At 36.6% G+C, this 27,910-nt stretch overlaps 1 protein-coding gene across 3 annotated transcripts in view; it reads left to right on the plus strand.

The window, feature by feature from the left end:
- The window catches only part of GOSR1 (golgi SNAP receptor complex member 1), a 50,312-nt gene extending 23,854 nt beyond the window's left edge, over window positions 1-26,458 (plus strand). For 2 of the 3 annotated variants that reach the window (XM_059997070.1, XM_059997071.1), the window contains exons 7-9: window positions 11,707-11,736; window positions 19,219-19,301; window positions 22,182-26,458. In XM_059997070.1, coding sequence (XP_059853053.1) covers window positions 11,707-11,736; window positions 19,219-19,301; window positions 22,182-22,306 — 238 coding nt within the window. In that variant the 3' untranslated portion in view covers window positions 22,307-26,458. Of the gene's footprint in view, window positions 1-3,084; window positions 6,769-11,706; window positions 11,737-19,218; window positions 19,302-22,181 lie in introns of those variants that run through there. The other variant, XM_059997072.1, reaches the window with a different exon arrangement.
- The last annotated feature ends 1,452 nt before the right edge of the window (window positions 26,459-27,910 follow it).

Below are 27,910 nucleotides of genomic sequence, written 5' to 3' on the forward strand. Positions count from 1 at the left end.
AGTTTAATGTATGGAGACGTTTGTGCATGCCACTATAGTATCACATTAAAGGGAATGATTAACTCTAAAGCTTCTGAAAGGGCTTTATAGAAATAAAGCATTTGATTTGAGTCTTGAAGGATGAGTAGGTATTCACTAAAGTCGACATAAGAAAAGGTTTTGGGAAAAGATGAAACTTGAACCTTATGATCATATCTTTTTTTAAAAAAAAATCTGTATCATTCCTGATAAATGATCAATGTAGATATATTAGAAATATCATTCATTTATTGCCTGTCTACAAACCCTCTCCCAGATTACAGGCCTTACTCATGACCCTGAAAGGGCAGCCTCATGGGGAGCAAGAGAAAACAGTGGAGGGATGAACTGAGAGGCCGTAGTGTTTCTGAGATTCATCTATATGTTTTGTTTTGTTTTGTTTTTGTGGTACGTGGGCTCTCACTGTTGTGACCTCTCCCATTGCGGAGCACAGGCTCCGGATGTGCAGGCCCAGCGGCCATGGCTCACGGGCCCAGCCGCTCCGCGGCATGTGGAATCTTCCTGGACCGGAGCATGAACCCGTGTCCCCTGCATCGGCAGGCGGACTCTCAACCACTGTGCCACCAGGGAAGCCCCTATATGTTTTTTATATCAGTAGTCAGTTCCTTTCTATAACTGAGTACTTTCCATTTTATGATGCTATACCACAATTTGTTTATCCATTAACCCATTGATGGATATTTGGGTTGTTTTCAATTTGGGGCTGTTACAAATAAAGCTGCTATGAATATGAATATTAAAGCTCCTAATATTCTTTCTTATAGAATTCCAATTAATAAATGTACAAGGGGCTTCCCTGGTGGCGCAGTGGTTGAGAGTCCGCCTACCAATGTAGGGGACATGGGTTCGTGCCCCGGTCCGGGAAGATCCCACATGCCGCGGAGCGGCTGGGCCCATGAGTCATGGCCGCTGAGCCTGCGCATCCGTAAGCCTGTGCTCCGCAACGGGAGAGGCCACAACAGTGAGAAGCCCGCGTACCGCAAAAAAAATAAATAAATAAAAATTAAAAAATAAATGTACAAGGACTGATAGAAATAGAAAATCAGTAGGTGAACAGCACAGTAATAATGGGAAAGAAAGATTCACTAAATGGATGCTAAAATTAGTGGGAATTTTGAGGAGAAACAGGGTACCTGCATATTCTCAAAGCATCTTCCCCTACGTTAATTAATTACAATAGGAAATATAGTAATTTTACAGTGGAGAAACCTGGCAGACACCATCTTAACTAAGCAGTCTAGGTTAACATCAGTAATAAGACATATTGACATGATATACAGCCTGATATGATGCTTCAAGGGCCTGACATCACTGTATGGTATTCTTGCTAAAACTGCATAAGGTCATGACCATAACACTTTAAAATACTAGTCAGTTTTTTTTGTAGAATGTCCCTCAACTTGGGTTTGTCTGATATTTCTCATGACAAATTAAGGTTAGGCCATTTTGTCACAGACTGAAGGAGACTTAGGAGACATGACAACTAAATGCAATATAGGATCTTGAATTGGATCATAAAAAGGGACGTTATGCTGACACATATATATGGAATCTAAAAAGTAAAAAAAAAAAACGAAAGAAAAAAAATGATCAGAAGAACCTAGGGGCAAGACAGGAATAAAGATGCAGACCTACTAGAGATTGGACCTGAGGATACGGGGAAGGGGAAGGGTAAGCTGGGATAAAGTAAGAGAGTGGCATGGACATATATATACACTACCAAACGTAAAATAGATAGCTAGTGGGAAGCAGCCGCATAGCACAGGGAGATCAGCTCGGTGCTTTGTGACCACCTAGAGGGGTGGGATAGGGAGGGTGGGAGGAAGGGAGACGCAAGAGGGAAGAGATATGGGGATATATGTATATGTATAGCTGATTCACTTTGTTATAAAGCAGAAACTAACACACCATTGTAAAGCAATTATACTCCAATAAAGATGTTAAAAAGGACATTAGTAGAAAAATTGGTGAATAAAGTCTGTAGTTTAGTTAATATTCTTGTACTAATGTTAAATTCACTGATTTTGATAACTGTACTAGGGTTATGTAAGACATTAACATTAGGAAAGCAGAGTGAAGGGTATACGAGAATCCTCTGTACTATTTTATGCAATTTTTCTGTAAGTCTAAAATTATTTCAAAATGAAAAGCTAAAAAAACCAACCAACAGAAAAACAACCATAAGCAAAATAGGAAGGAAAAGATTCTTCCTCAACCTGATTAAAGGCATGTACAAAAACTGTTAATATCAGACTTAAGGATGAATGCTTTCTCTCTAAAATATAAAACAAGGCAAGAATGTTTGCACTAACCACATTTTACAGCATTGTATTGGAGGTCGTAGCAAGTGCAATAAGGGAGGAAAGGGATAAAAGGAATACAGATTGGAAAGGAAGAAATAAAACTATTTTTGTCAGATAACAAGATTACATAAATAGAAAATCCCAAAGGATTTACCTAGAAGCTATTAAATTAGTAAGTAAATTTAGCAAGGTCACAGGATGAAAGGTTATATATAATTATAAATTCTATTGCTATACTAGCAAAAACAATTCGAAAATTAAAAATTTTTAATTCCATTTATAATACGTCCCCAAATAGGAAATATTTTAAAGTAAACTGAATATAATTTGTGCAAGACCTTTATGCTGAAAACCATAAAATGCTAAGAGAAATTAAAGGAGACCTAAATAAGTGGAAAACATACCATGTTTCTGGATTGGAAGATTTCCTACTGTTAAGATGGCAATTCTCCCCAAATTGTTCTATAGATTCAATGTAATCTTATTTAAATTCCCAGCATATTTTTTTACAATCTGACTGTAAAATTTATATGGAAATGCAAAAGACCTGGAAGAGCCAAAAAATTTAGAAAATACAAACAAAGGTAGAGTACTTGCACATCTCAACTCAAGACTTACTATAAAGCTATAATAATAAAAACAGTAAGCTACTGGCATAAGATGGACCTATATAGGTTAATGGAACAGAACAGGGTTCAGAAATAAACCAACTAACATGTGGTCAATTAATTCCCAACAAAAGGTGCCAGCATAATTCAATGGGGGAAAGGAGAATATTTCCAACAAATGGTGCTGAAACAATAAGTAAGTCCCCTACATACGAACCTTCAAGTTGTGAACTTTCAAAGACGCGAACCTGCGTTCGCATGTCCAGTCACGTAAGTTAGTTCACGTGTCTGATGTACATTGTCACGTGCGTGCATCCTCTACAAGTGGTTGTGCTTTTGTGTACTTTACGGTACTGTTTATTACCAGGTAGACTCAGTCTTATTTTATACTCTGGGTTATAATCCAGCACTATCATTATTTTGTTCTTCAAACTGTTTCACCTTTGACCATTGGGAGCTCCTGCAGATTAGCTTCTGTCATTTGACATGCCCCATCCTTTTTTTGAGCACTTCCTGTACTATCTGGCACGACAGTGTTTGTGGCTCATCTTGTATTTTCCCTGCCTTGGCTCTAGAACCAACCACTTCTCCAAGCAGCCTTGGTTCCTCTTATTGGAGAGTGGTTCAGAAACTAAGATCTGGGTGCTAGATATGCTTATTGCTATCGAAGTGTCATTCCTTCTAGGCTCTCTCTTGCTAAAAGTTTTTATCTTGAATGGGGTTGAATTTTTTCATGTATTTTAATCTGTTGAACTGATCGGATCTTTACATTATGCTTATGAAGAATATCTTTAGATTTCTTTTCTTTGACGTGTTTTTGCCTGGTTTTTAGTGGAAGGGTAAGACTGGCACCATTAAAATGAGTTCTTTCTGTTTGCTGAAAGAGTTTGTGCAGGCTTGGTGTTGTTTCTTCCTTAAATATTTGATAGAATTTACTATTGAATCCATCTTAGCCTAGAGTTTTCTTTGTGGCAAGATATTTAAATTACAAATTCGGTTTCTTTTGTAGATGTAAGACTATGGCTCTGTTTCATTTATTCCTGGGCCAGAGGGTGATAGGTGATTGTGATTGGCCCAGCCTGTCACACATCCATCCTTGTGGCCAATGGACTGGAAAGTTTGTTATCAGAAGAAAGAGAATGCGGCATCTACAGGGCTCCAGGGAAGTTATCAGCCAACTTAGTCACTTCAGTTTGAGTTTACTACACTCTCTTCTATACTCTAAGCCATAGACCTAGAAATAGTATAGTTAAGGAAAATCCTTTTTTCTAGTGATAGTTATTGAAGTGGACTTTTACTTTAATATTTCATTCCTCCCTCCATCCCCTACCAATGAATTATGAACTTTTTATGGGTCTGTAACGCCCTACATGACCAACATACTACCTGTTTTATCTCTTTCCATCCCTTCATCTGTATCACTCTCTCCCTCTACTTATTAGGTACCAGCCTGACTGGTTTTTATTCATTCCTTTCCCAAAGATATCAAGGCTTTTCCTTTCTTGCTTCTTTGTTCTTATATTTTGGTTTATCTGCTTAAAATACTCTTCTCTTAGCTTTTCATATACCTTATTCCTTGACATCTTTATGGTCTAAGCTCACTTGTCACCTCTTCAAAGAGGCCTTTTCTAACTATCTTGTCTGAAATAGACTCTCCCTTATTGTTATTTAACAAAGTACTTTTTTTTGTTTCCTTCATAGCATTTATGAGAATCTGTAATAATTTGTTCTTTTTGTTTATTTTTTTAATTATCTGACTTTTCTTAGGCTTCCTGAGGGTAGGGCCTAGTTCATCTAGTTCTTGGCAGTGTGTTGGGTCCCCAGTTCCTGTTATATCATGAACACTTAATATTTACTTGTTTGAATAACTGGATATAAGTAGAAGATGTATTAATTTTGGTTTCATATACATACGTGTATATACATGTGTGCCCCAATGTAGAAAATCTGTTTCATTCATATACTTATTCCTCAAATATTTATTGAATACATATTGTGTACAAGGTATTGGTTCCAATGCTATGTATATATGAAATCTGATTTTGAGAACTGAAGGGGATATTATTGATGTGATTTTTTGTGCTTTGCAAAATGAATTCTCCATGAAATACCTTTTAAAAATCAAATTTTTACGTGGTATATAATAAAAGTCTGGCAAGCATCTCTCTTATTTACAGATGAGGAAACAAGATTCAGAGAGGACAAGGTCTCATAACTATTTAATAGTATAGCTCTTACTAAACCCACATTTCCTAACCTATTTCCATATTTGTCCCACATCACACTGCCTTCTCTGTGATTTACTTCTTTAAATCTTTATTTTTTCTTGTATTAGGGAGCCAGCATGGTGTAATGCTAATGAGAATTGAAAGACCGGTGACTTTTCACTTCTCTGAAAAGCAAGTGACCTGGCCTTTCTCTGTTTTTTCCATCTTTAAAATGGGATAGTAGCTGTTCCCTTATGTTAGATGATTTTGAGGAAGAATGACTTAAGATTTAAGGCATTTTACAAAATTAAAAGCACTCTAAAAATCTAAAGAATTTGTTTCATATAACTTTTCAAATATGGGACTGTTGTACAAAGCAAATTACACTTAAACAGGATCAGTTACATTATTTAGTTGAGAATTTGTTTTGTTTTCAATCCATTAACTATTTAGCAGATATGATTGAGTTATCTGAGATGGCACACATATTTGTATTATAATTGTACACTTCAGTATAAATATGTCCATGAATGAGTAAAGAAAATTCTCAGGTGGAAGCTTAGTTTTATCTGCTAACAACTTTTCTTATGTCTTAGGCTATGTTTAGACTTGAATTTTTGAATTTTTAAATTCACCAGCCTTTTTTCACTTTTTGTTTGTTTCATGATTTTAGTTAAATTTCCCTGAAGTCACATGCCTAGTAAAAGCTGAGATTTAAACCTGCGTCCTCTGATTGTGTTGTTTCTGCTATACTGCACTACCTCTCCAAGATGATTCTTACGGTATCTACTTCACAGAGTTGCTGAGCTAATGCATGTAAAAAGGCTTTGTAAACTGTGAGGCATTTCTGTATAAGGCAGAACATAACGGGGATTATAAGAGTAAGAAAAGAAAATACTGAAGGAGGAAACCTTTTATATGCACTGTCAATTTACCTTTCTTAAATAAAATTTGAAATACTTTTGATGCCAGAATAGTCTTGATGAAATGCATTTCTAATGTATTAACAGACCATGACCATATTTGAAAAATATGAGATATATGATCACCGTAATTTAGTGACCTTTTGATGGAGTGGTTTTCTCCCAAAAGTTTTTGGTATACATAGTTTATATATATTATTTAATAAATACCATACGAGTCAATTAAATAGTGGTCAGATTATAACATCTGTGAATGGAACAATATAGTAGACTCTTGGCATTCAAGATTAACATTAGCTTTCTTTTTTTTTTTTTTGCGGTACTTGGGCCTCTCACTATTGTGGCCTCTCCCATTGCGGAGCACAGGCTCCAGACGCACAGGCTCAGCAGCCATGGCTCACGGGCCCAGCCGCTCTGCGGCATATGGGATCGTCCCGGACCGGGGCACGAACTCGTGTCCCCTGCGTCGACAGGTGGACTCTCAACTACTGTGCCACCAGGGAAGCCCTCATATACTCTTAAAAATATTATTTTTCTTTAAAGATTTTTTTTGATGTGGACCATTTTTAAACTCTTTATTGAATTTGTTACAATATTGCTTCTGTTTTATGTTTTGGTTTTTTGGCCACGAGGCCTGTGGGATCTTAGCTCCCTGAGCAGGGATCGAACCCACAGCCCCTGCATTGGAAGGTGAAGTCTTAACCACTGGACCACCAGGGAAGTCCCCAAAATATTATATTTTTTAAAATATATGAGATAACATGTGAAAAACTTCCTAAGCTTTACACATTTAAAATACTTTTCCTCCAGTGCATAGTATCATGTCTTGATATATCTTAAATGCTTGTTATAATCTTAAAGGAATTGATGAAGAGCAAGGAGCTATGAAAACACATTATAGTATAAAGAAGTATTAGTTCTGCCTGATGTATAGATAGAATGGGAAAGGCTTCCCAAAGGATTTGACTTCTGAACTGGACTTTGAAATGAAAGCAATTTATGTTGAAAATCAGGAAAGGAGTTGCAGAACAAGAGAGAGACTATGAGGCATGAAAGTTCCTTGATCTACATGAGCCATGTATCTGTAGGCTTATACAGTTTACACAATACTTTTGTTTACACTATTGCTTTTGAGCCTTATGACAACTCCATGAGCTGAGTTCATATAGTCAAGTGCTTGAGCCTTGACTAATAAAACTCAGGTTCTAGGGTGTAAGAGAAAGCAACTAGCCATTTTATTCTTTATAGTTTCATGAATGTCATGATTGCTGATACTATTGAATTTCTATGATTATATTTATGAAAGAACTGTTTTCTGAGTTATAAGTATGTGAGAGAGAAAAACATATACATACAATGAAAAGTATATTTCCATTTTTATTTACATAAGCAGATTAGTTTATATTGATATACAAGTTAAATTTTTAGAGGTCTCAGAAACAAATTAGAAAATGCTTCCTTAATATTTCATACTCTTTATAATTCAGGTAGGTTTTTAGGATTTCAATCCTTGTATACCATTTATCTAAAGAACAATAAATGGAAACTGTGATTCCTCACATTTTCTCTTAGGCTTTTTGTTTCTGCTATAGTTAAACAAGTTTGTTGACATTAAAAAATATTTTTTTTGCACAAAAATTTATTAAAATACTTCGAAGGAGAAAAAGAGAAACAAAAACTCTCCCCATTTAAACTTGACTTCCTATTGTATATTGTTTGTAATCAAAACAGTGTGGTATTGGTGAGAGAACAGACAGATCACTGGAACAGAATAGAGAGCCCAGAAATAGACACACAAATATAGTCAAATGATCTTTGACAGAAGAGCAAAGGCAAGTCTGTGGAGAAAGGATAGTCTTTTGAATAAGTGGTGTTAGAACAACTGGGCATCCACATGCAAAAAAATGAATATAGACACTGACCTTATACCTTTCCCCAAAATAACTCAAAACAGATCATAGACCTAAATGTAAAATACAGAACTTATAGAAGTTTTATAACATAGGAGAAAATCTAGGTAACATTGGGCTTGGCAATGAGTTTTTAGATACAATGCCAAAAACACCATCCATGAAAGAAAAAGTTGGTAAGATCTACTTCATTAAAATGAAAAACCTCTGCTCTTCCAAAGACACTATCAAGGGAATGTAAAACAGCTACAGACTGGAAAAAAAATATTTGCAAAACACATACCTGATAAAGGACTGTTATCCAAAATATACAAAGAACTCTTAAAACTCAACAGTTAAAAAGTGGGCAAAAGGTCTGACAGACACTTCATCTGAGAAGGTATGCAGCTGGCAAAGAACCATATTAAAAGTGCTCAACATCATATGTCATTAGGGAATTGCAAATTAAAGCAACTGGATACCACCATGTACCTATTAGAATGGCTAAAATCCAAAACATTGACACCACCAAATGCTAGCAAGGATGTGGAGCAACAGGAATTCTCATTGCTGGTGGGAATATAACGTGATACAGCCACTTTGGAAGCCAGTTTGGAAGTTTTTCTTAAAAAGCTAAATAATCTTACTATATGATCTAGCAGTCACATTCCTAGGTATTTACCTAAACGAATTGAAAATATGTCTAAATAAAAACCTGCACATGAATGTTTATAGCACCTTTACTCATAATTGCCAGAAGTTGGAAGCAACCAAGATGTCCTTCAATAAGTGAATGGATAAGCAACCTGTAGGTACATCCATTCAATGGAATATTATTCAGTGATACAAGAAACAAGCTATCAAGCCCCAAAAAGATATGGAGGAACCTTAAATGTATAAAAGAAGCCAGTCTAGAAAGACTTCATACTGTTTAATTCCAGCTACATGACATTCAGGAAAGGTCAAAACTATAGACAATAGAAAGATCAGCTGTTGTCAGGGGTTCAGGGTGGGAAGAGGAGGAAGAATGAATAAGTGGAGAATAGGGGATATTTAGGGCTGTGAAACTATTCTGTATGATACTGTAATGGTGGATATATGACATTATGCATTTGTAAAACCCATAGACCTGTACAACTGCAAAGAGTAAACCCTAATATAAACTATGAACTTTGGTTAATAATGTATCAATATTGGTTCATCAGTTGTAACACATGTACCACACTGAAGATGTTAATAATAGGTGGGGGAGAATGGGTATATGTGCTCCCTGTACTTCTTGCTGAATATTTCTGCAAACCTAAAACTGTTCTAAAAAGTCTACTGATTTTTTAAAAATAGAAAATGTGGCTCTCTGATTTCACTGCTAATAATTTAGCTTTTATCTTTCTCTTTTTTCTCTCCCTGACTGAAACGGGCAGAGTCTGTCAGGTGCTTAACTTTTTTGTCTCTAGGTAACTTCATGGGATTATAAAACAAAATTTCTCTGCTAAATAAACCATGAAAAAAGCAAGTAGAGATACTCGTTGGTCTACCCAGACAAGAAACAAATATGCCACAATATCAGTGTTAATGGAAGAGTGGTTACAAATGATTTCTACGTTCATCTTTGTTTTTCGGTATTTTCCAAATGTTATCTGTAAAATAACACTTTGTTAGTGCTTAAACAGCTTTTTGTATCCTACTGCAGCTTAACTGTATTGTTAACATGTCTTAGAAGATATTATATAGAAATAAATAAGACACAGGTCTCTGGTTAACTGTAAGTGAAACACTGCATCACCACAGTGCTTGATGTAAATTATCTCATTGGTTGGTGACAACCTCATCAGATTTTTTTGCAGTTTACAAAGGGATCAGTTTTAAAATTTTATTCGTTATGCACTTGATTGTTTGTTTTCTTACTTGCTTACTTGTTTATTATTTACTTTCTCGTTTATTATTTACTTATTCACCTACTCTTTTAAAAGAAGATTCTAATTAGTGTTACCTAAGTGGTTTTCCCAAGTTCTTACATTTTGTTGGTTAAAACTACTTTAAAATATGTGCTTGAAATTTGTGTCATTTGCAGTTTGTGTATTTAGGGAAATGAGTTATTTTTTAAACAGAATTATTATCTAAGTGTGGCTTTAGTGATTCCTTGGTACAGTAATTGGTGATGAAATTTAGCTCATTGTTTTCAGCTAGTTTAAATCAGTCTTGAAAGAAACGGAAACTTGTTGCTTAATATAGACTCTAGATGACTCTTTGGAATGCCTCTGGGCTATTATGAAGTACTTGTTTAAGAAGGATAATTCCACTTGATTATATATTATATATAATTTTAAATTCAATTTTAACTAAATTATGCTGTCTTTGTGGAGCCACTTTGTTGCTGAATTGTATCCACACTATCCAGGATGCTTTTAATGAATGGAGTTTATTCAGCTAATAGGTGATACAGTTACCATTCAGAAAGCCACATAGTCTGGCTCTTAATCCCTCCACCGTCTTTGTAATTTTTGAAATTCTTAATCATAGCATTTATATAAGATATTTATGACATTTTTAAAGTTCATCTTTGTTCCCTAATTCATACAGTAACTTAGATTTCCTGGTCCACTACCTTATAATAAAACCTCAGTTTATTAATTTATACAATAAACTTAGAAATCCTTTTGGAAAGAGGTAGTTGGAAAAAACATACAAGTATTTGAGTCCCTGCTGTGTTCCATGCACTGTATCAAATGGATACAGATGTCTGGGAGTTTGTTTTCCTACTTTCTGCTATAAAGCTGCCCCTTTACCCAATTTAGCTACCTGTAAATTCCTCCCTAAAATGGATTTTTGGTGGGTTTCTTTGTTTCCAGTGTGTGATGCATAAAGGCAAATATTTTACGGATCAAAGGTGCATTGGTGTCTTTATTCAGGTTCCTTTTTTTTTAAACAAGTGAAGGGTCCTTTATTTATTTATTTATTTTTGGCTGCATTGGGTCATTGTTGCCGTGCACGGGCTTTCTCTAGTTGCGGCAAGTGGGGGCTACTCTTCATTGTGGTGCGCAGGCTTCTCTTTGTGGTGGCTTCTCTTGTTGCGGAGCACGGGCTCTAGGCGCGCTGGCTTCAGTAGTTGTGGAACACGGGCTCAGTAGTTGTGGCGCACGGGCTTAGTTGCTCCGCGGCATGTGAGATCTTTCCGGACCAGGGATCAAACCCGTGTCCCCTGCATTGGCAGGCGGATTCTTAACCAGTGCGCCACAGGGAAGTCCCTATTCAGATTCTTGAATTCTAAAGTGTGGCAAGCTGAGATTTGATTTTGTGTTTCAAAAAAGGAAGGAACTTTAAGATATGAATAATTACTGCTTATAGGCATTAGAACTATATTTGCCTATCCTGTCTCAACAAATTGGTTGTAATTCTTAAGTTTTGAATAGACAATGGTGACAACTTGGAGCTATCTAAACTAAAGAAGTAGTTCTATTTATTTGTGCTGTCATTAAAACTGTTCTGACTTTAATAATCAAGTATCTCTGTGGAAGAAATAGATTTAAGCCAACAAATAAAAGTAAGATGAAAACTGTATATGTGGATTAATTAATTTCAGAGTCCAGAATTTTCTCCAGACGCTTTCAAAAGTCTGGGTGCTCTTTTTACATAAATGGTTGGAAATGTAATCTATCTGTAAAATGTAGAAAAATTAAGTGCAAGTTTTAAATGTGCGTTTAATAATTCCAGAATTTGAATTTTCTTTTTATTTGCAGCTCAGATCGTCTAATAGAAGAGACAATAAGGTAGGAAAAATGTTTTGTTTTTGTTTGTTTGCATATAAATGAACAGATAAAGTTAATTCTATAACTAGAGTTAAAGTCAGTTCATCTTCCTTAAAGATGAGAATTTCATTACATGGTAATGTATTTTTACTGTGACTTTCCCTTGTAAAATACATTTGAAGCCTAAAACATTTGTTTCCAGAATTAGTAGAATTGAGCTGTTTTACCTAGGTTAATTTTTCTGATTAATTCATACTCAGTATTTTCAGCCTCTGTCTTTTTATTCTTATTTTTTAATGAAAACAGTCTTGAACATGTGATTTGTTAAATGTCTTATGTATACCATTTATGTAGACTTGGTTTCTGTTACAGCAGCTATAGAAAACCTGTAGTAATTACTATTATCTGTAATAACATTAAAGTAGTTTCTTGCTTAAGGTAAGGGAAATATGTTGGTTTGAACTGCTTAAGTCTCTAGGTTTGGTGAATTTTTAAGTACCCATTTTAAGACAGTAAAAAAGTAAGTTAACTAGGAACGGTCTCCGTTCTTTAAAATTCAGCAATGTCTACAGCACTGTTTTTCAGGAAAGGTAGAACGAAGTACATGGGAAAAACAACAAACATTTGTATTCTTACCATAGGCTTTGGTATTGTGTTCAAGTGTTTTACATTGCTGTATGTTATTTAATCTCCTCAATAACTCATGAGATAGGCACTGATCACTAGATACTATCTCCAAAACAAAAAAGAAGTTAAGGTAAGTAATTTGCCCATGGTCACATGACTAACAAATAGTATTGAGGATTCAAATCCTCAAATCTGAGTCTCTAACTGTAGAATAAGAGCTCTATCTAAACCACTACTATATTTACTACCTTACAGAAAGAGGACAAGCTTTGGAGTGTTATTTGGTTTGAAACCTGGCTGTGCTACTTAATTAGATCTGTGTCTTGGATAAGTTTCTTCATTTTCTTATGTGTTTAAAAACATGGGATTGATGATAATACCTACTCTAGAAGATTGTTTTGAAAATTAAAGATAATATGAGTAAAATGCCTAATACAATGCCTGGCTGATACTAGGTAATTTGAAAATGGCAGCTCTATTATTTATACTTTTTTTTTAACTTTTTATTTTGATTTCATTTCGGATTTCAGAAAAGTTCCAATGGTACAAAGAATTCCCTTATACCTTTTACCGAGATGCCCCAAATGTTATCATTTTGCCACATTTGCTTTTTTGCAATTTTTTTTCTGAACTACTTGAAAAGAAGTTGCAGACATGTTGCCTCTTAACCTCTAAATATTTCAGTGTTCATATCCTAAATATTTATGTTGAAATGGCCTCATGGATTCTTATTTTATTAAATGGATCCTATCATTATTTAATAATCTTAATAAATTATCTTTTATAATAATACGCAGTTATCACATCTTGGAATTTTGTTTGAATTGCATGCACTGGGTCTTCCATCTGACCAACATTTTCACAAAATTGCCTAATTATCAACTGAAATATCTCCCTTGTGACTCCTTACCTTTCATCAGCACATAAAGTTGGGTCACATTTTGCAAAGGATTCTTTACTTAAGGTTTCCTTATAACCCTTTTCCTTTTTTTTCATCCTTTTATTTCTTCCTTTATACCTTATCTTCTAGCACCAGGCTGCCTTAAGCTTTTCGATTCCAAGCTGGCCTTTTTAAGGGCAGGTGATATGAGTATAAAAATTTGGAGTACCTCATAGGATAGGAACATTTGAGAACTATCAAGTCACTGATATTATTATTTTGCTAGTTAAAAAGCAAAAAAACATGTAATTAGAAGGCCTTTTATTTCACTATTTCACTTTGTTTCAAAATATGATAGGTATCACAAGTGAAATTTTATTGACTATAAAGCTAGTTATGATTACTTATGGATAATATAAAATTAAAGTGTCAAATAATTATTTTTACATATTTACATGTAAAATTTTACCTTTTCCTTTTAGAGCTGTATTTTTAGAATATGTACACAAATGAATATAAGCTGACACCAGTTTATTGAAAAGAACGAATATTTTTAATATTTGTAAATGTATTCTTAAGCTTTAAATGTATAACTAGTATTGTCTGTTGTTGAAAAAATAAGTGTCTGAGTTTAGTTCACAGAACGTGTGAGAAAGTTGAAGTTCCAGTAAACACATCAATAATTTATCATTTTAAAAGCATTATATATTATTTGGAGCTTATGTTTTGCCTCTGCATATTTGACCCTTGAAATAACAACAGCCTAGATTCACTCAGCTTGACTCCAGATGATGGAATAAGTTGGGAAAGTATATCTAGATATACTTGGTGTGGTACTGGAAATCATGCATATTCAACAAGATAATAACATAATGTATGATGATAATATCCGTTCTCCAAGGAACACAAAGTGCTTTGCGGAAATTATTTTTTAATTTTCCCTATCTGCTTCTGAGTCAGAGTGCATAGGAGATGGTGATAGTCCCAGTTTAAGAAAACAGAGGCATATATGATTCAGAGATTGGCCTCAGATATCTCAGCCCAGGTTTGAATTGTAACTTTTTACAAGGCCATAATACCTATTTAAAAATACCTGGTAAAGTAAATTTATTATAAAACAACCAATTTTAAATGTATCGTATTCTATCATAGATATACACTTAACTTGAAAAATTATGAATAAGAACTAATGGTACAAAGGATGTTGTTAGTTTGACTCTTATTCTTGTGATCTTTTTACTTTTTGGATCTAAAATTCAATGTGCTGTAAAGTTGACATTGCCCGCCTCTTTCTGTTCTAATCTTGACTGGTTTTGCTCTAGACCTGGTGCATTCACTGTACTGGTCCTGGGATGTCATTTCACCATTATCCTAAAATGACCTCCTCTAGTGGATCACTTATTTCTAAAAAATAAAAGTCTTCAACTGTCTTAGTTTATTCCCTCATTATGTTGGACCATGTTCTTTAGTAGCTTCCTCAGAAAGAATAGGAGGTAAAATTTTTGGACTTTACACATCAAAAAAAGTCTTTATTCTACCCATATTCTTGATTCATTGTTTAGCTAAGATATAGAATTCTAGATTGAAAATAATTTTGAAATTTTTGAAAGCATTGTTTCCAGTGCTGCTTTTTAAGTCCAATGCCAATTAAAATTTCTGGTCCTTTATATGTGTTAAGCATTTTTTTTTCCTCTGGAAGCTTTTAAGATCATCTCTTTTCCCTTATGTTTTTGTTTGTTTTTAATCTCACCATATGAGCTTGACATGCATCTTTTTTAGTCCATTGAATTAGGCATTTGGTGGGCTCTTACAGTCTGGAAACTTATCTTCAGATCTGAGAAATTTTCTTATGTTTATCATTTTCTTCCCTCGCTCTTCTTGACCCTTTTTTCTTTCTTTTTTTTTTTTCCTTTTTTCTTTTTAATATACACTTTATATTTGTCAAATATACCTAAATAAAATGGGAAAAAAAGAATTCACCTAAAATACAGCCACTAGATTGGTTAATAATTTGGTATGTATTCTTCCATATTTTTCTCTATGTCTCTCTTTGTATCTGTGTAAAAATAATAAAAATATGAACATATTCATAGATATAGGCAGACACATGTGTAATTGGGCATTTAGAAAAAGTGGAATGATATTAACCATAGCAGGTTAGTATGTGCCATCACCTAACTTGTCCATGACTTAAATCAGTAAGTTGTGAGAGGGCCATATGGGTAAGTGTTAATCCCTGTAAAGGGAAGGGTGGTTGCTTGTAGAACACTGGTTATGGACACTGGAAATGGGGTTCCTATTCTTGACCAAGGATAATCTTGGGCAGTGGAAGTCCATGATGGTCTAGGGAGCTGCCCTACTGTAACCAACCCCTGCATGGTGGAACCACAACATGCATTTTTCCTAGTTCCTTTTTATTTTTGTAAGGCCGCGCCATGTGGCATGTGGGATCTTAGCTCCCTGACAAGGGACCGAACCTGCACCTCCTGCAGTGGCAGCGCGGAGTCTTAACCACTGGACCGCCAGGGAAGTGTCCCCCCCTTTTTTCTTATTTTTTTATTGAAGTATAGTTGCTATACAATACTCTATAAGATATGCATGTACAATATAGTGATTCACAATTTTTAAAGGTTTTTACTCCATTTATTAGTTATTATAAAATATTGGCTATATTCCCTGTGTTGGGCAATATATCCTTGCAGCTTATTTTATACCTAATAGTTTGTACCTCTTACTTCCCTACCTTTTCTTGATCCTTTCTTACCTTTTCTCTGTCTTGCTTTTTTTTTTTTTCCCTACTTTCTGGGAAGTTTACTCAATTTTTCCTTCTAACGCTTCTGTTATGTTTTTATTTCCACTCTCCTTTTTGTAATTTACACGAGCTCTCTAAAGGGATAGACACACACACACACACACACACACACACACACACACACACACACGTTTATGTTTGTATGTTTCATGGATGTGATACTTTATCTCGGAGGGCATTAAATATAATTAGATTTTAGAGTTTCATGAGCCTCCTTTATTGCCTCTGTTTCCTCAGAATCACTCTTCTGTTTGCTGGTTGGTTTGTTTGGATCTCTGCGTTTTATGTTAGAGGCTCTCCTCAAATGTCTGGTGAACCTTGGCTCTTTGTTCACATTTAAGGGTGAGGCTCCAAATCTAGTGATTGGACGCTCATTCTGTGTGCGTGAGTGGTAGGATTTGTTGAGTGGGAGGCTTCCCCATGGGTGATCAGGAAGGGGCCTGGCTGTTTCATTGGGGGCTTTAAAATGTCAGTATCTGTAGGTCTCTTCTTGGTTAGATTTTCTGCTGAACTGAGGGCAGTCACCTGCCTGCATGGTTTGGAGCAGGTAATTTAGGGGTCTGACAACTCCTTTTACAAATTTCCACAAATGTTCATTCTGTCTTCCGATATACCTGATCCCTTCAATTCTTTAGATTTTCTAGGATCTGGGAAAACCTTTATAAATCATTACTTGACTCATAATGGTACTGAGGTGAATAACAGTAGGGGATTTGGTGCTAGTAATGTTATTAACATTTCTTAATCACTCAGGTGGAATTCCTCTAATTTTCTTTTTGATTTTCTTTATTAGATGTTTATGTATTATAAAAGTACAATGTTCTTACTATAACAATTTAAATAATTCTAAAATGTATAAAGAAAAAGTTTGTCTCCTGGTGGTGCCCTGCCATTCCTACCCCCCGAAGTAACTTGTATTAGCTGACAGTTATGTATCTTTCTGATAGCTTTCTCACTGTCATACAAACATACACAAAGATGTTTTGAGTGTTTCTTAAAATAAAAAAGGACTAATACTATACACATTCTGTGGCTCACTTAAATCATTCAGTATATCATAAACATCCCTCCCGGTTAATGGAAATAATTCTGACTCACTCTTTTAATAAGCAAATATTATTTCATAGTATAGGTATACAGTAATCTACTAAACCATTCCAGTGTTGTTACCAGGTTTTGCGAGGAGGGGGTGATGGTGGGGAGTATTTTTTCATTTGTCTTTCACTATTCCAAACAACGCTTATCCTTTTATATATCTCCCTACACACTTTTGTTTCTTCTTTGCCTTCTCAGATCTTGAAATTTCAGTTGATTCATTTGTCATTTGCTCCAAGTACTCCCTCTAGCATTTTCCTCCAGAAGCATACCTGGTCTTGGCCTGTCCAAAAATGTGTTCAGTTAGCCCTCTGGTAGGTCAGGCTGTTAGAGACCCTAAAGCAGGTACATACAGGTGGCAGTAGATGGCCCAGCAGTTTTCCCTCTTAGGGGCTCGTTGTCACACCAGCTTGTAGATGTCAGCTGTCTGCTTATAGGTCTCTCTGGCTGTGTGTAGCAGGCCTTTCCCAGCTGTAGGGACTGAGCAGTTCAGTACATCACTGCAGCCCCTGTGCATGCAGACCCTTACCTTCCACTGTCTGGGCTTCTCAAGATGCAGTGAAACCGACATCTTTGCCCCAGGCTTGAAGAAAAATATAGTCTTCCCTGCCATCAGTTCTTTGGTTCTTCCCTTGCTTGAGAGAGTGTAGCCCTCCCTGGCTTTCTTCCCTCGAGATCTCAAGAGAACTTGGGACCTCAGATGGACCCTCCCCGGCATGTCTGCCTTTGTCTTGTGTTCTTCCATAGAGGAAACTGGGCCAGAGATAAGGTCAAGAATTTGTGCTCTACCATCTTCCCAGAATATCTTCATTTCTGTTGCTTTTCGGTTTTTTTAATGTTTCACATATTTTCAGAATTACTGAAGAACTTCCTATTTCCTACTGCTTTCTATAATATCAGTATCTAAAACGCTCCCCTGTGTGTTACGTATCAAAATGTATACTGACCCTGCCCTCTAGGATACTAATGTCCAAGAAGATAAGACTATTGAAAGTTAATAATCCTGGCAGCGATAGCAAAAAGATATTAACTGAGATTTCTTTAAAAAGCACATCAAAGTAGTTACATGAAAGAAACTGTACTCTACAAAGAGTGAAAAAGTGACTTCCCTTCTTTCTCATTTGCTTAATGAATCTGTGACCTTTGTCACCTGGCTTGGAAACTAGCTTAATGTTGCATGTGTGTCCTAAAATCTACTTGGTTGGGTCTCAAATAGAGTTTTGGAACATAATTTCTTTTTTTAAATAAATTTCTTTCTTTCTTTTTTTTTTGGGGGGGGCTGAGTTGGGTCTTCGTTGCTGTGCGTGGGCTTTCTCTAGTTGCGGTGAGCGGGGGCTGCTCTTCGTTGTGCTGCGTGGGCTTCTCATTGCGGTGGCTTCTCTTGTTGCGAATCACGGGCTCTAGGCGCACGGGCTTCAGTAGTTGCGGCACGCAAACTCAGTAGTTGTGGCTCACGGGCTCTAGAGCGCAGGCTCAGTATTTGTGGCTCACGGGCTTAGTTGCTCCGCGGCATGTGGGATGTTCCCAGACCAGGGATCAAACCCGTGTCCTCTGCATTGGCAGGCAGATTCTCAACCACTGCACCACCAGGGAAGCCCCTGGAACGTGATCTTTCCATAAGTTAAGGGCTGGTTGTATATAAATATTTTGTGATATGTTGCACCTTTGGTTCTATTTTTATAATTGTAATTCCCTACTTCCCTCTCAAGGGTTTTTCCTGATTAAGGATATTTTAGTACCTGGCCCCTTTTAAAACCATTTTAAGAAGCTTTTGTAATGTGTGATTTGTCAGTTGTCTTATTTCATTTGTTACTTTGGGAAAAAAAAAGCAACCCACAGGAAACAGTCCACTGCCTTGTCCAAAAGAATATCAGAGAATAGCATTGGGGATGAAGTGGTCATTCAGAAAAAGGACAATGGGAAGATGACTTGGGAGGTGATTTTTTTTTTTCTTCCATGTTCCTGCCCAGTGCTTTTCAAAGGTGATGTGCTCACCTTAGTTTTCTGTTTACTTTTAAGAGTATGATGAATGCATGCAGGATCATCTTGAAACATCAGTTTATTGAGCTTCTCTTTTCCTCCCTTGCAGCATTGCTATGGCAACAAAAGAAAATATGACTTCACAGAGAGGAATGTTGAAGTCAATTCAGAGCAAAATGAACACTTTGGCCAGTATCCTTTTTGAAAGCTTGAAATCTGGGGTTTTTTTGGGGAAAAAAATCTGTGTATGTGCTTCACCACTCTCCCCCTCTTCTGGACAGGTTGCCATCATCAGTAACAGTAGAGGCCATCAGTAATTCTGTATTATGATATGCCCTGCACTCCTGAACGATCATACTGTTTAATGCCATATGTAAAAGATTGCACACCAGAGGGTTAATACTAGTAGATCTAGAAAATAATTATGTGAATTTTCAAATTCATAGAATTATTTTACATTTTAAAAGCTCTTGAACTTTTAAACTTTTAGAACTCCACAGTGTACACAGTTTTTACCTAACATCATAAACTATGTGCTTTTTCTTCTTTCTTTATTCAGTTTGGAGAATAAGTCAGTGGCACATGCTTAGAAAGAGAGGGAAGTAGACAGCCATACATGTAAATGAGTTGTCACTGCTGGTGGCGTAGTTTCATTTTGCACAAGCTAAACTCTAGGATAGATTTGCTGCTTGTTTATTGTGACCTCTATCTTTTTAATTCTTCAGTTTCCCAATTTAAAGTAGTATTACTGCTACTTCTGAGAAACCCAGCAGGGAAACTGATAAGCCTGCTAAGCTAAAACATTTTGTTTACTCTGAGAAGTCAAGCCTTCTTAGAGAAAAAGTTTCCTCCCCCAATTACTAAGGGGGAAAGGACCTTTAACTTTCAAAAGTTGAGTATCTTCTGGTCCTAGATAATTTAAGGTCACTTTTAGTTTCATACCTTATTTGCCTAAGGAAAGGAATATCCTGAAGGCTGTTGGTATTTTCCAGTTTTTGGTGAATTTTGTTCTTGCTTTGTCACCCTAAGTATAAAACCACACCTCCAAAATCATTTATATTTTATATAGGGCTCTACAGTTAACAGAGTACTGTTATATACATTATCTCATTTTACCAGTACCATAAATTAGAATCATTCCCAAAATTATGTTTAAAAAAATCAAATAAAATGGGTGTGAGTTAGTCAGGACTCCATAGAGAGATAGTAATAGAAACCTAATTCATACTGACTTAAGGAAGAAAAGGAGGGAATTAATTTGTTCATATATCTGTAAAATTCAGGGGTAGAATTTGGCTTAAGGTGTAGCTGGAAGCAGGGGCTCAGATTTTATTATCAAGAATCTGCCTTTGCTCTCTGTTCCCCTACTCCCTCTCTTATTTCTATTTTCTTGTGTGTTGGCCTCATTCTCAGGCAGATTCCTCCTCGTGCCGATAGAGATGGCTACAAGAGTCACCTCCTACCAGTTCAAAAATTCTCATGGAAAAAGGGCGTCTTTTCTGACAGCTCTGGCACATGTCCCAAGAGGACTGTGGTTGCCCTAGCTTGAGTTACCTCAGGCTATTCCTAACCCAGCCGTTGGCCAAGGGGAGTGAGTATTCTCTCTGGCCAATCCTGAGTGCGTATGTACACCTGATGTCAGAGGACAAGGTCAGCCCCACCCTGTTACATGAACTGAACTGGATTATTATAGAAGGAGGGGGGTGGTTCCCCTAAGGTAATAAACTAGATAGAAATATGTCCACTATAGACAGGGTTTCCTAATGTCAAAAGTTTTCTTACTTTCTCTCACAGGGTTGTTGACCCTTCTTTTACCAAGCAAGAAAAGATTAAGCATTTGCTTTAAAAGAGATTTGTACCTTACACTGTATAAGTTTTTGCACATTACTTCATGCTTTCTGTTCTGCATTTTAAAAGTTGTTTCTGCAAATTGTCCCCTTTTTTTTGTTGATTAATTTGAAAAACACATTAATGCCTACAGTGTGTAAAGTTCTCTTCATTAGGCACAGGAAAATTCAAGATGAGAAAAAAACATAACCTCTACATACAATATGTAGAGTATATAAATACACAATACAGTCCCTGCTGAGAGTCATTTATTTACAGGAAAATGCAGTGAGGATTCACCGGGAGTAGGGATTATTCCAGCTCTCTAGTAACCTAGGTGATTTTGTTGTTGCTTTTCTTGACCTTGATACAATACCTCTGTTAACAAAGAGGATGCACCTGCAGGTGTGTAGTCAGAAACCAGTGCTAGAAATGCAAAACAATGTAGGATGCAGAAGCGTGTGCTTTGATTGCAACATACCAACAAGTAAGATATGAAGCTATTTTACAGTACTAAGTAAAATGCAGTTGTGACTGCTATAAAACTCCTAAAATTGAAAATTTTCTTTCCTTTCTTTATGTTCCCCAAATAGGACAGCCAGAGCAGTTTAACCCACTTTCTTACGGTATCCTGCCTACTGCTGTAAAGTAAATTTAAAATTTTAAATAATTAACCAGTACTTGATTATAGAGACACTTAAGAGTTTGTTCCCACCAATTACCTGAATCCAAGGAGGCTTATCACCTTGGGGAGAAGATCACATATTCCTCAAAACCTTTCTGGCAAAACTTCCCAGTCTCCTGAGAAAAGGGGTTTAAGAAAGAGAGGGAGAGAGAAAGAGAAGGGAAAAAAGGAAAGACAGGAACCTCAGGATAATGGTGGTGGTAGCTGGCTGCACCTGTACCTCCGTGCCCTGCAGGGTTCCTCTCTCCCGACCACATGGGCTCCCACCCTGATAGCAATCCCTCAGTACATGGTAGCAGTCATCATTGTTTCTTCTCTCGCTGTTAATTTTTTTCTTTTCATGGTTCTTGTGTACTGCAGTTTACTAGGAGACTTGAATTTGCCCTTGAGCAGTAGGGCATTCGTGTTTGCTGTAGCTCCCTCAGTGTGACTTTTTTCCCCTCTATTTCTTCTCATCATTTATCGTTTCTGGACTCCACTGATCTCTGTTTTTGTGATTCCTGTGAGTTTTCACTAAAGAGGCTTCTTCCAAATATGACCTTAATAAAGATTTCCCAAAGATCGTTTTCCTGCTGTGAACAGCCTTATCCAGAGGATCAACCTTAGGAAGCGGCGAGACTCACTCATCCTGGGCGGTGTTATTGGTGTCTGTACCATCCTATTGCTGCTGTATGCTTTCCATTGATGAGACATCTCCAGGGACTCTTGACAGCCACCACTTTCACACCCTGATCCGGAATAAGAAAAAGTAGGAAGGAGAAGTTGACTGACCTGATAATTAGCCTGACCGGCAGGATTAATTCAAGACTGATAGTGACGGACTCTGAGACGTGGTCAGGTTGAGCTGAAGTCACAGGTTTTCTGTGCTATCTTTTCTAACACACGTTTCCTTCTGTTTTTAGTTTTAAAAAAAATAATAAATGTTTTCAGTTGCTTTTGTCTCCCGAAGAGGTAAGTAAACCCATCAGAAACAGAGTTTCCGTGCCTCGGTGAAAGTGTTGAAGGCTGATGACAAGCCCGGTCTTACAGCTGGATTCTTCAGAAAACCAGGTTTCTCTATATCCAAAGACTGCTTTCCTTTCAGCCACCAGATGGGGTTGTGAATAAAAATAGTCTTTGTCCTTCTATTTTACACTCATGATGAGAAATCACAAGTCATTTCTTGATAATCTGTGCTATAAATTTCTACTTTGTCCCCAACTCTTTCGGTATTCAAGAAAAATTACATTTTTCAAAGAATCTTTGAGATGCTCACAGACCAACTTCAACCCAGTTGAGGTTGTCTGAAATAGAAGACAAGTACTGCAAAAAAGCTTTTTTCTTTATTTTATTTTTTAATAGTGCACACTCTGGGGTTAACTGTATTCCTGGAAAATCATCAAGAATGACAGGCTTTTTTTTGGTCAGTCACTGTTTTTTGTTAATCTCTTCCATTGGGTTAATATTTACTACTGTAAGAAAATGAAATCTCAGTTCTACCATGACAAAAAGCCAGTGTCTGTCATTGCAACTATTCTTCATCATGTCAGGATTAACACTGGCAACTGAGTGAGGGGAACGCTTGGTTTTCAGTGAGATCTCTTTAACAGGCCACATGTAAAAAGACACTGAGTGAGGGGTCACCATCAGATAATTCCATTTGTAAGTGTTCCACATTTATGAGCAAAAGTTTAAGAACCGCTGTCTGATGTACCAGGAATTCTGTGTTTTGTGAAAACCTATTCATTCCAAATCTCTTAAGCTTTTTCAAACATCCAGAGAATGGCTTTATTATTGAAGGTGCATATAACAGAATCTATCTCTATCTGCACCTGTTTTCTATTACCACCCTGGACAGTGACAAAATTTTAAACCACCCACCAGAAATCTTTTCAAGTTTAACCATTTCTCAGTTTCTGTAAATCTATTACTTCTCTAACTGAACTACCACAAATAGGCCGAAGACTTCCAACAGCTGTATTCCTCACCAAGAAAGAAGGCTACTCTTCACCTTTGGAATTTACTATGGTATTTATAGTACTGGCTTAAGACCATGCCATGGGGAATAAACGGATATTAGTATGTAGTTCTTAACTACATCACAGAGTGTTGATGGTGATATTCAGATGAATTTGATTACAGGCTGATGGGTAGACTAACCTCTGGTCTGGTGCAGAAACGGAGAGGTTTTTCATGCTGGTGTCAAAGTTTTACTATGTTCTGGGTAGGAAGAGTGTTTGATACTTTTTTTAACTATGGGGTTTATTTTTCTAAATATGGGTTGATTGATCAGTCAGTTGATTAGGGATGCCCTTAAAAGAAAGTTTAAGTTTTCCCAGTGTGAACCTTAAAAGATCAGAGAAATAAGTTCATTTATTTAATTCTCTGTTGGGAGAACAAAACTTCTCTCCCCTGACACTTTATTATCTTTGATTTTTCAAAGGGTCTTGATCGGTGGTTGTGCCTCAGCTAGAATTTATGGGACTTTGGTTGCTGTATAGTCGGCATTTAGAAAATCTGAAGTATAAATAAAGTTATTTATTTAATGATACTACCAGTCTTTTTTACTGGTGTGTTTGGTGTGTTCATTAATGGGTGGTGGTGTGAGACTAAAACTAGGACCCAAGCTAATCTAGCTTTTGCTGCAGCTGAGCAAACAAACACTTTTGATGGTTGGGAAGCCTTTCCATTAGGGTTGTGCTTAAATGAAGTAATAGAATTATGTTGATTATTTTCTTTATGAAAATAAAGAAACTAGTTCTTCTGAGGAAGTTGAAAAAGCGTGGTGTAGATGTTGGTGTCAGGTAGGTCTGACTAACCTCCCAGTGCTGTAGCCCATAGTGAGGTAACCCAGGGCCAAACGTAGAGCGCTAGGGCTGTGCTCCTCTGTCCTTTATGGTTCCTTCTTTTGCAGAAGGAGGCCCTAGAGCGAGGATAGAAGTGTGCCATTTACAAGTAGAGGCTTATTTTGGATCCCGTGATAGCTGATTTGAACTCTTTCAGTTTCGTGCCATTTAGCTTTTTTTTTTTTTTTTTTAGCAGCTTGGTTTTCTTAACTTTTTTGCTGTCCTTACAAACCAGTTACTAGGCTCAGGGGCCAACAGTAAATTGCTTATGAGAGCCAATCAGAGCCAGGTCCAAGGAATTTTCTATTCCTTGTCCCAAAGGTTACCTCTTACAGGAAGTTATTCTCTCTCAGCTATTGTCTTATATGATGGATCTTTCCTTTTGGGATCTTCTTAATAACCACTCAAAACTTTCCGTTTCACTTAAAAGTATGAAAAACCATGGCAACAAAAAGGGCAGAAAATTCCAAAAGGTATACTTCTGAGAGTTTGTTTTACTGTGCGCTGATAACTTTAGTTTAAAATGCTTAATGAATCTATTACTCAAGTTCAAGCCCAGATATTCAAGTGCTTCAGTTGATCTCTCCTGGCTATTTCTATATTCTTCTTACTGTTATTAATAACGATGCTGAAGGAGTCCCTGTAATTTGCAGCATTGCATACCCATATTTTTCTAATGTTAGAAAAATATGGGCTTTTCTTCTCCATTATTCATTTCTCCTGCTTACCAAAATTCACTTTTATAGAGAATGCCTTTTTCCATACTGCCGAGTACTCAGATCAGACATGGGAGTACAATCCTGAGAGTGGAGATGAGCAGTGAGAGGAGTCATCATGAGGGCACTTTTTGTATCTGGAACCAATTAATATTGATTTTAGTTCTTTCCTGTTGGACGCTGAATACAAAAATGTACTTACGGAGCTTTTTGATGCAATGACTTTTGGCCTCTATGGAATTGAGGCACCTTGGACTTGCATTCCCACCATTAATTTTCTATTTCATTGTTAATGATCTCAACCTGAGGAAAAGGACTTTAAAGAACTGGACTAGCCTTTTTGGTTTTCTAATACCTCATGTTTGATCACTAGCCAGATATGATTTCTTGGAAATTGACTGCATTTTCTAACTTGCAATATTAAGCTATTGAGGATAAATGGCCATGTCTAGTGTTACACTGAATTTTGTGGCAAATGTAAAGAGTAAATGGATTCTGCTGGGAATTAAAATGATTGTGTTCTATTCTCCTTTTGGGGTAGGGGTTGTTTAGCCTGGTCTCCAAAAAGATATAGAGCTTTTCATCATGATCTTTATAAACTAATCTTGTTATTCCTTTATAAATCTGCACACCCGTAAGTTTTATAGGGCAAAAGAAAATGAGGAACAAGTGACTCTTGAGGATGTTTATTGGATAAGAAGCTGAGACAGCTGAGCCATGTCCTAAGGGATCTTTCTCATTTTCTTTGTGCCTAGTACAAAGTATCAGAAGTATTACTTTAGTATCAAAGTATTTGCATCTGTTCCTATCCTATTTAGCTCTTAGGGAGGGAAATCAATTCCAATCACACTTTACCATGATGGAAGATGTTTCCTCATGAAAAATGCCAATACAGGTTTTAAAAAATCTATTCCAAATGCACTTTCTAATTTTTTGCTTTTAAAATGGCTTCTTGGAACCAGGTTTATTGTATTTGTACTTAATTTTTTGTTCTCATCTAAATGTGCATTTTCTGACTGTATAGAAGAAGCTTTGTTATGTAATTTAATAATAAATTAGAAATATGAATGGTGTGTCTGTTGTTTGTATTGGAATAGTGCCATCAAGGCAGTTTGGGGTAGTGTTATGAAATCTTTGGTATTAATAAGTATTTTTCATGGTGTCCTAAAACCCAGGGTGAAACAGTACAGGCACTGAAAAGCTATCACCTATCATTCAAAAACATCATAGGAATATTCCACTAATAATTTAGCCCAAGAAGTGAAGGAGAATCTCTTAGCAAAATGAAACTTCAGGAAGTATGATGGAAATGTAAAATAGTAGAATTTAGCAATAAAAACAATTTCTTGCCCTCCCTAAATAATGACATTTAATTGTATAGATCTGAGGACCCCCACCCCGCAAAAGAGTTTGAAAATCCCTCACTTCCCATTACCTCTCCAAATGTTCTCATTCATGTATTCTGCATCCTTTTTAAAAAATAACAGCATAGGGACTTGCCCTGGTTGTCAAGTGGGTAAGACTCCACACTCCCAATGCAGTCGGGGAACTAGATCGCACATGCATGCCACAACTAAGAGTCCGCATGCCGCAATTAAACATGCCGCAACGAAGATTCCACGTTCTGCAACTAAGACCTGGTGCAACCGAAATAAATAATTAATAGTAAGTATTTTTTAAAATAACAGTATAATTGAGATATAATTCAATTCACAAAATTCACCCTTTCAAAGTGTACCGATGGATTTTAGCATGTTAGTTGTGCAACCAGCACCACTGTCTAACTTTAGAACATTTTTGTCATCCCAAAAGGAAACCCTGTCCCCATTGGTAATGATTCCCCACCCCCCGTTCATCCTTTTTATCTGACCACGCTGTTCTTTCTTTGTGGGCCACCCCCAGCTTTTCCCTCCCATCCACTCACATGGCCTCTAAAGCCATCTATTCCTCGGGATCTTGACCTTTTTACAGATTAACAAACTAGTGCCGAGGACTAATTTGCTCAAAATCAGAGTGAACAGTTTAAAGATTTGAATCTTGAGGGCTCTTTGGTGCCAAACCTTGTCCTAGTTCCACAAAATATATTGTAACTCATGCTGCATGATTAGGAAAGAAGCTATAGAAGAACCACCAATTTCGCCTGATTTTAGAGGCAATACATTTAGAATATTTAAAGCCCTGTGGCTTGATTATTTTCAAGGAATGCTAGCTACTAGCCAAGGGCTTAATAAAGAGTTCTCATTTGTAAATCACTATTTCTTTACAAGAAATAATGCATTGAAGTTGTAGGAAATTTTTTTTTTAATGGGTTTAATTTGGACCAAACTTCCTGCCCATTTCTTCTAGTTTAGAACCTTGGAGGTCTTCCTAGAGATGGCTGAGGCCAAGCCTGACAAAGCACCTCAGCACAGATCCTCAGTCAGTGCCACCCAGACCGTGTCGTGGTACATTTCCCTTCGGGTGGCATGGCTTTGAAGAGCTGCCAGCTCCTACCTAACCTGGCCTTTCCTTAGGATCCGAGGCTCTGCCCCAACATGCCTTGTCTGCTACCAGAGGCACCTAGAAGTAAAAAAAAAAAAAAAAAAAAAACAAAGGCGGCTGGGGAATCTCACTGAAGGTGTTTTCTATCAGGACATTTTCTCTTGTTTCTATAAAGCAAGAGCCATGAGAAAAACAAGTGTATTCCTCCTTCCTAAGATAAAGATTTGCCGGCCGAGTTGGACCAAAGAGGAATGCACTTCAGCCTGA

Source organism: Delphinus delphis, chromosome 19 (genome assembly GCF_949987515.2).
Source record: "Delphinus delphis chromosome 19, mDelDel1.2, whole genome shotgun sequence".
NCBI lineage: Eukaryota > Metazoa > Chordata > Mammalia > Artiodactyla > Delphinidae > Delphinus > Delphinus delphis.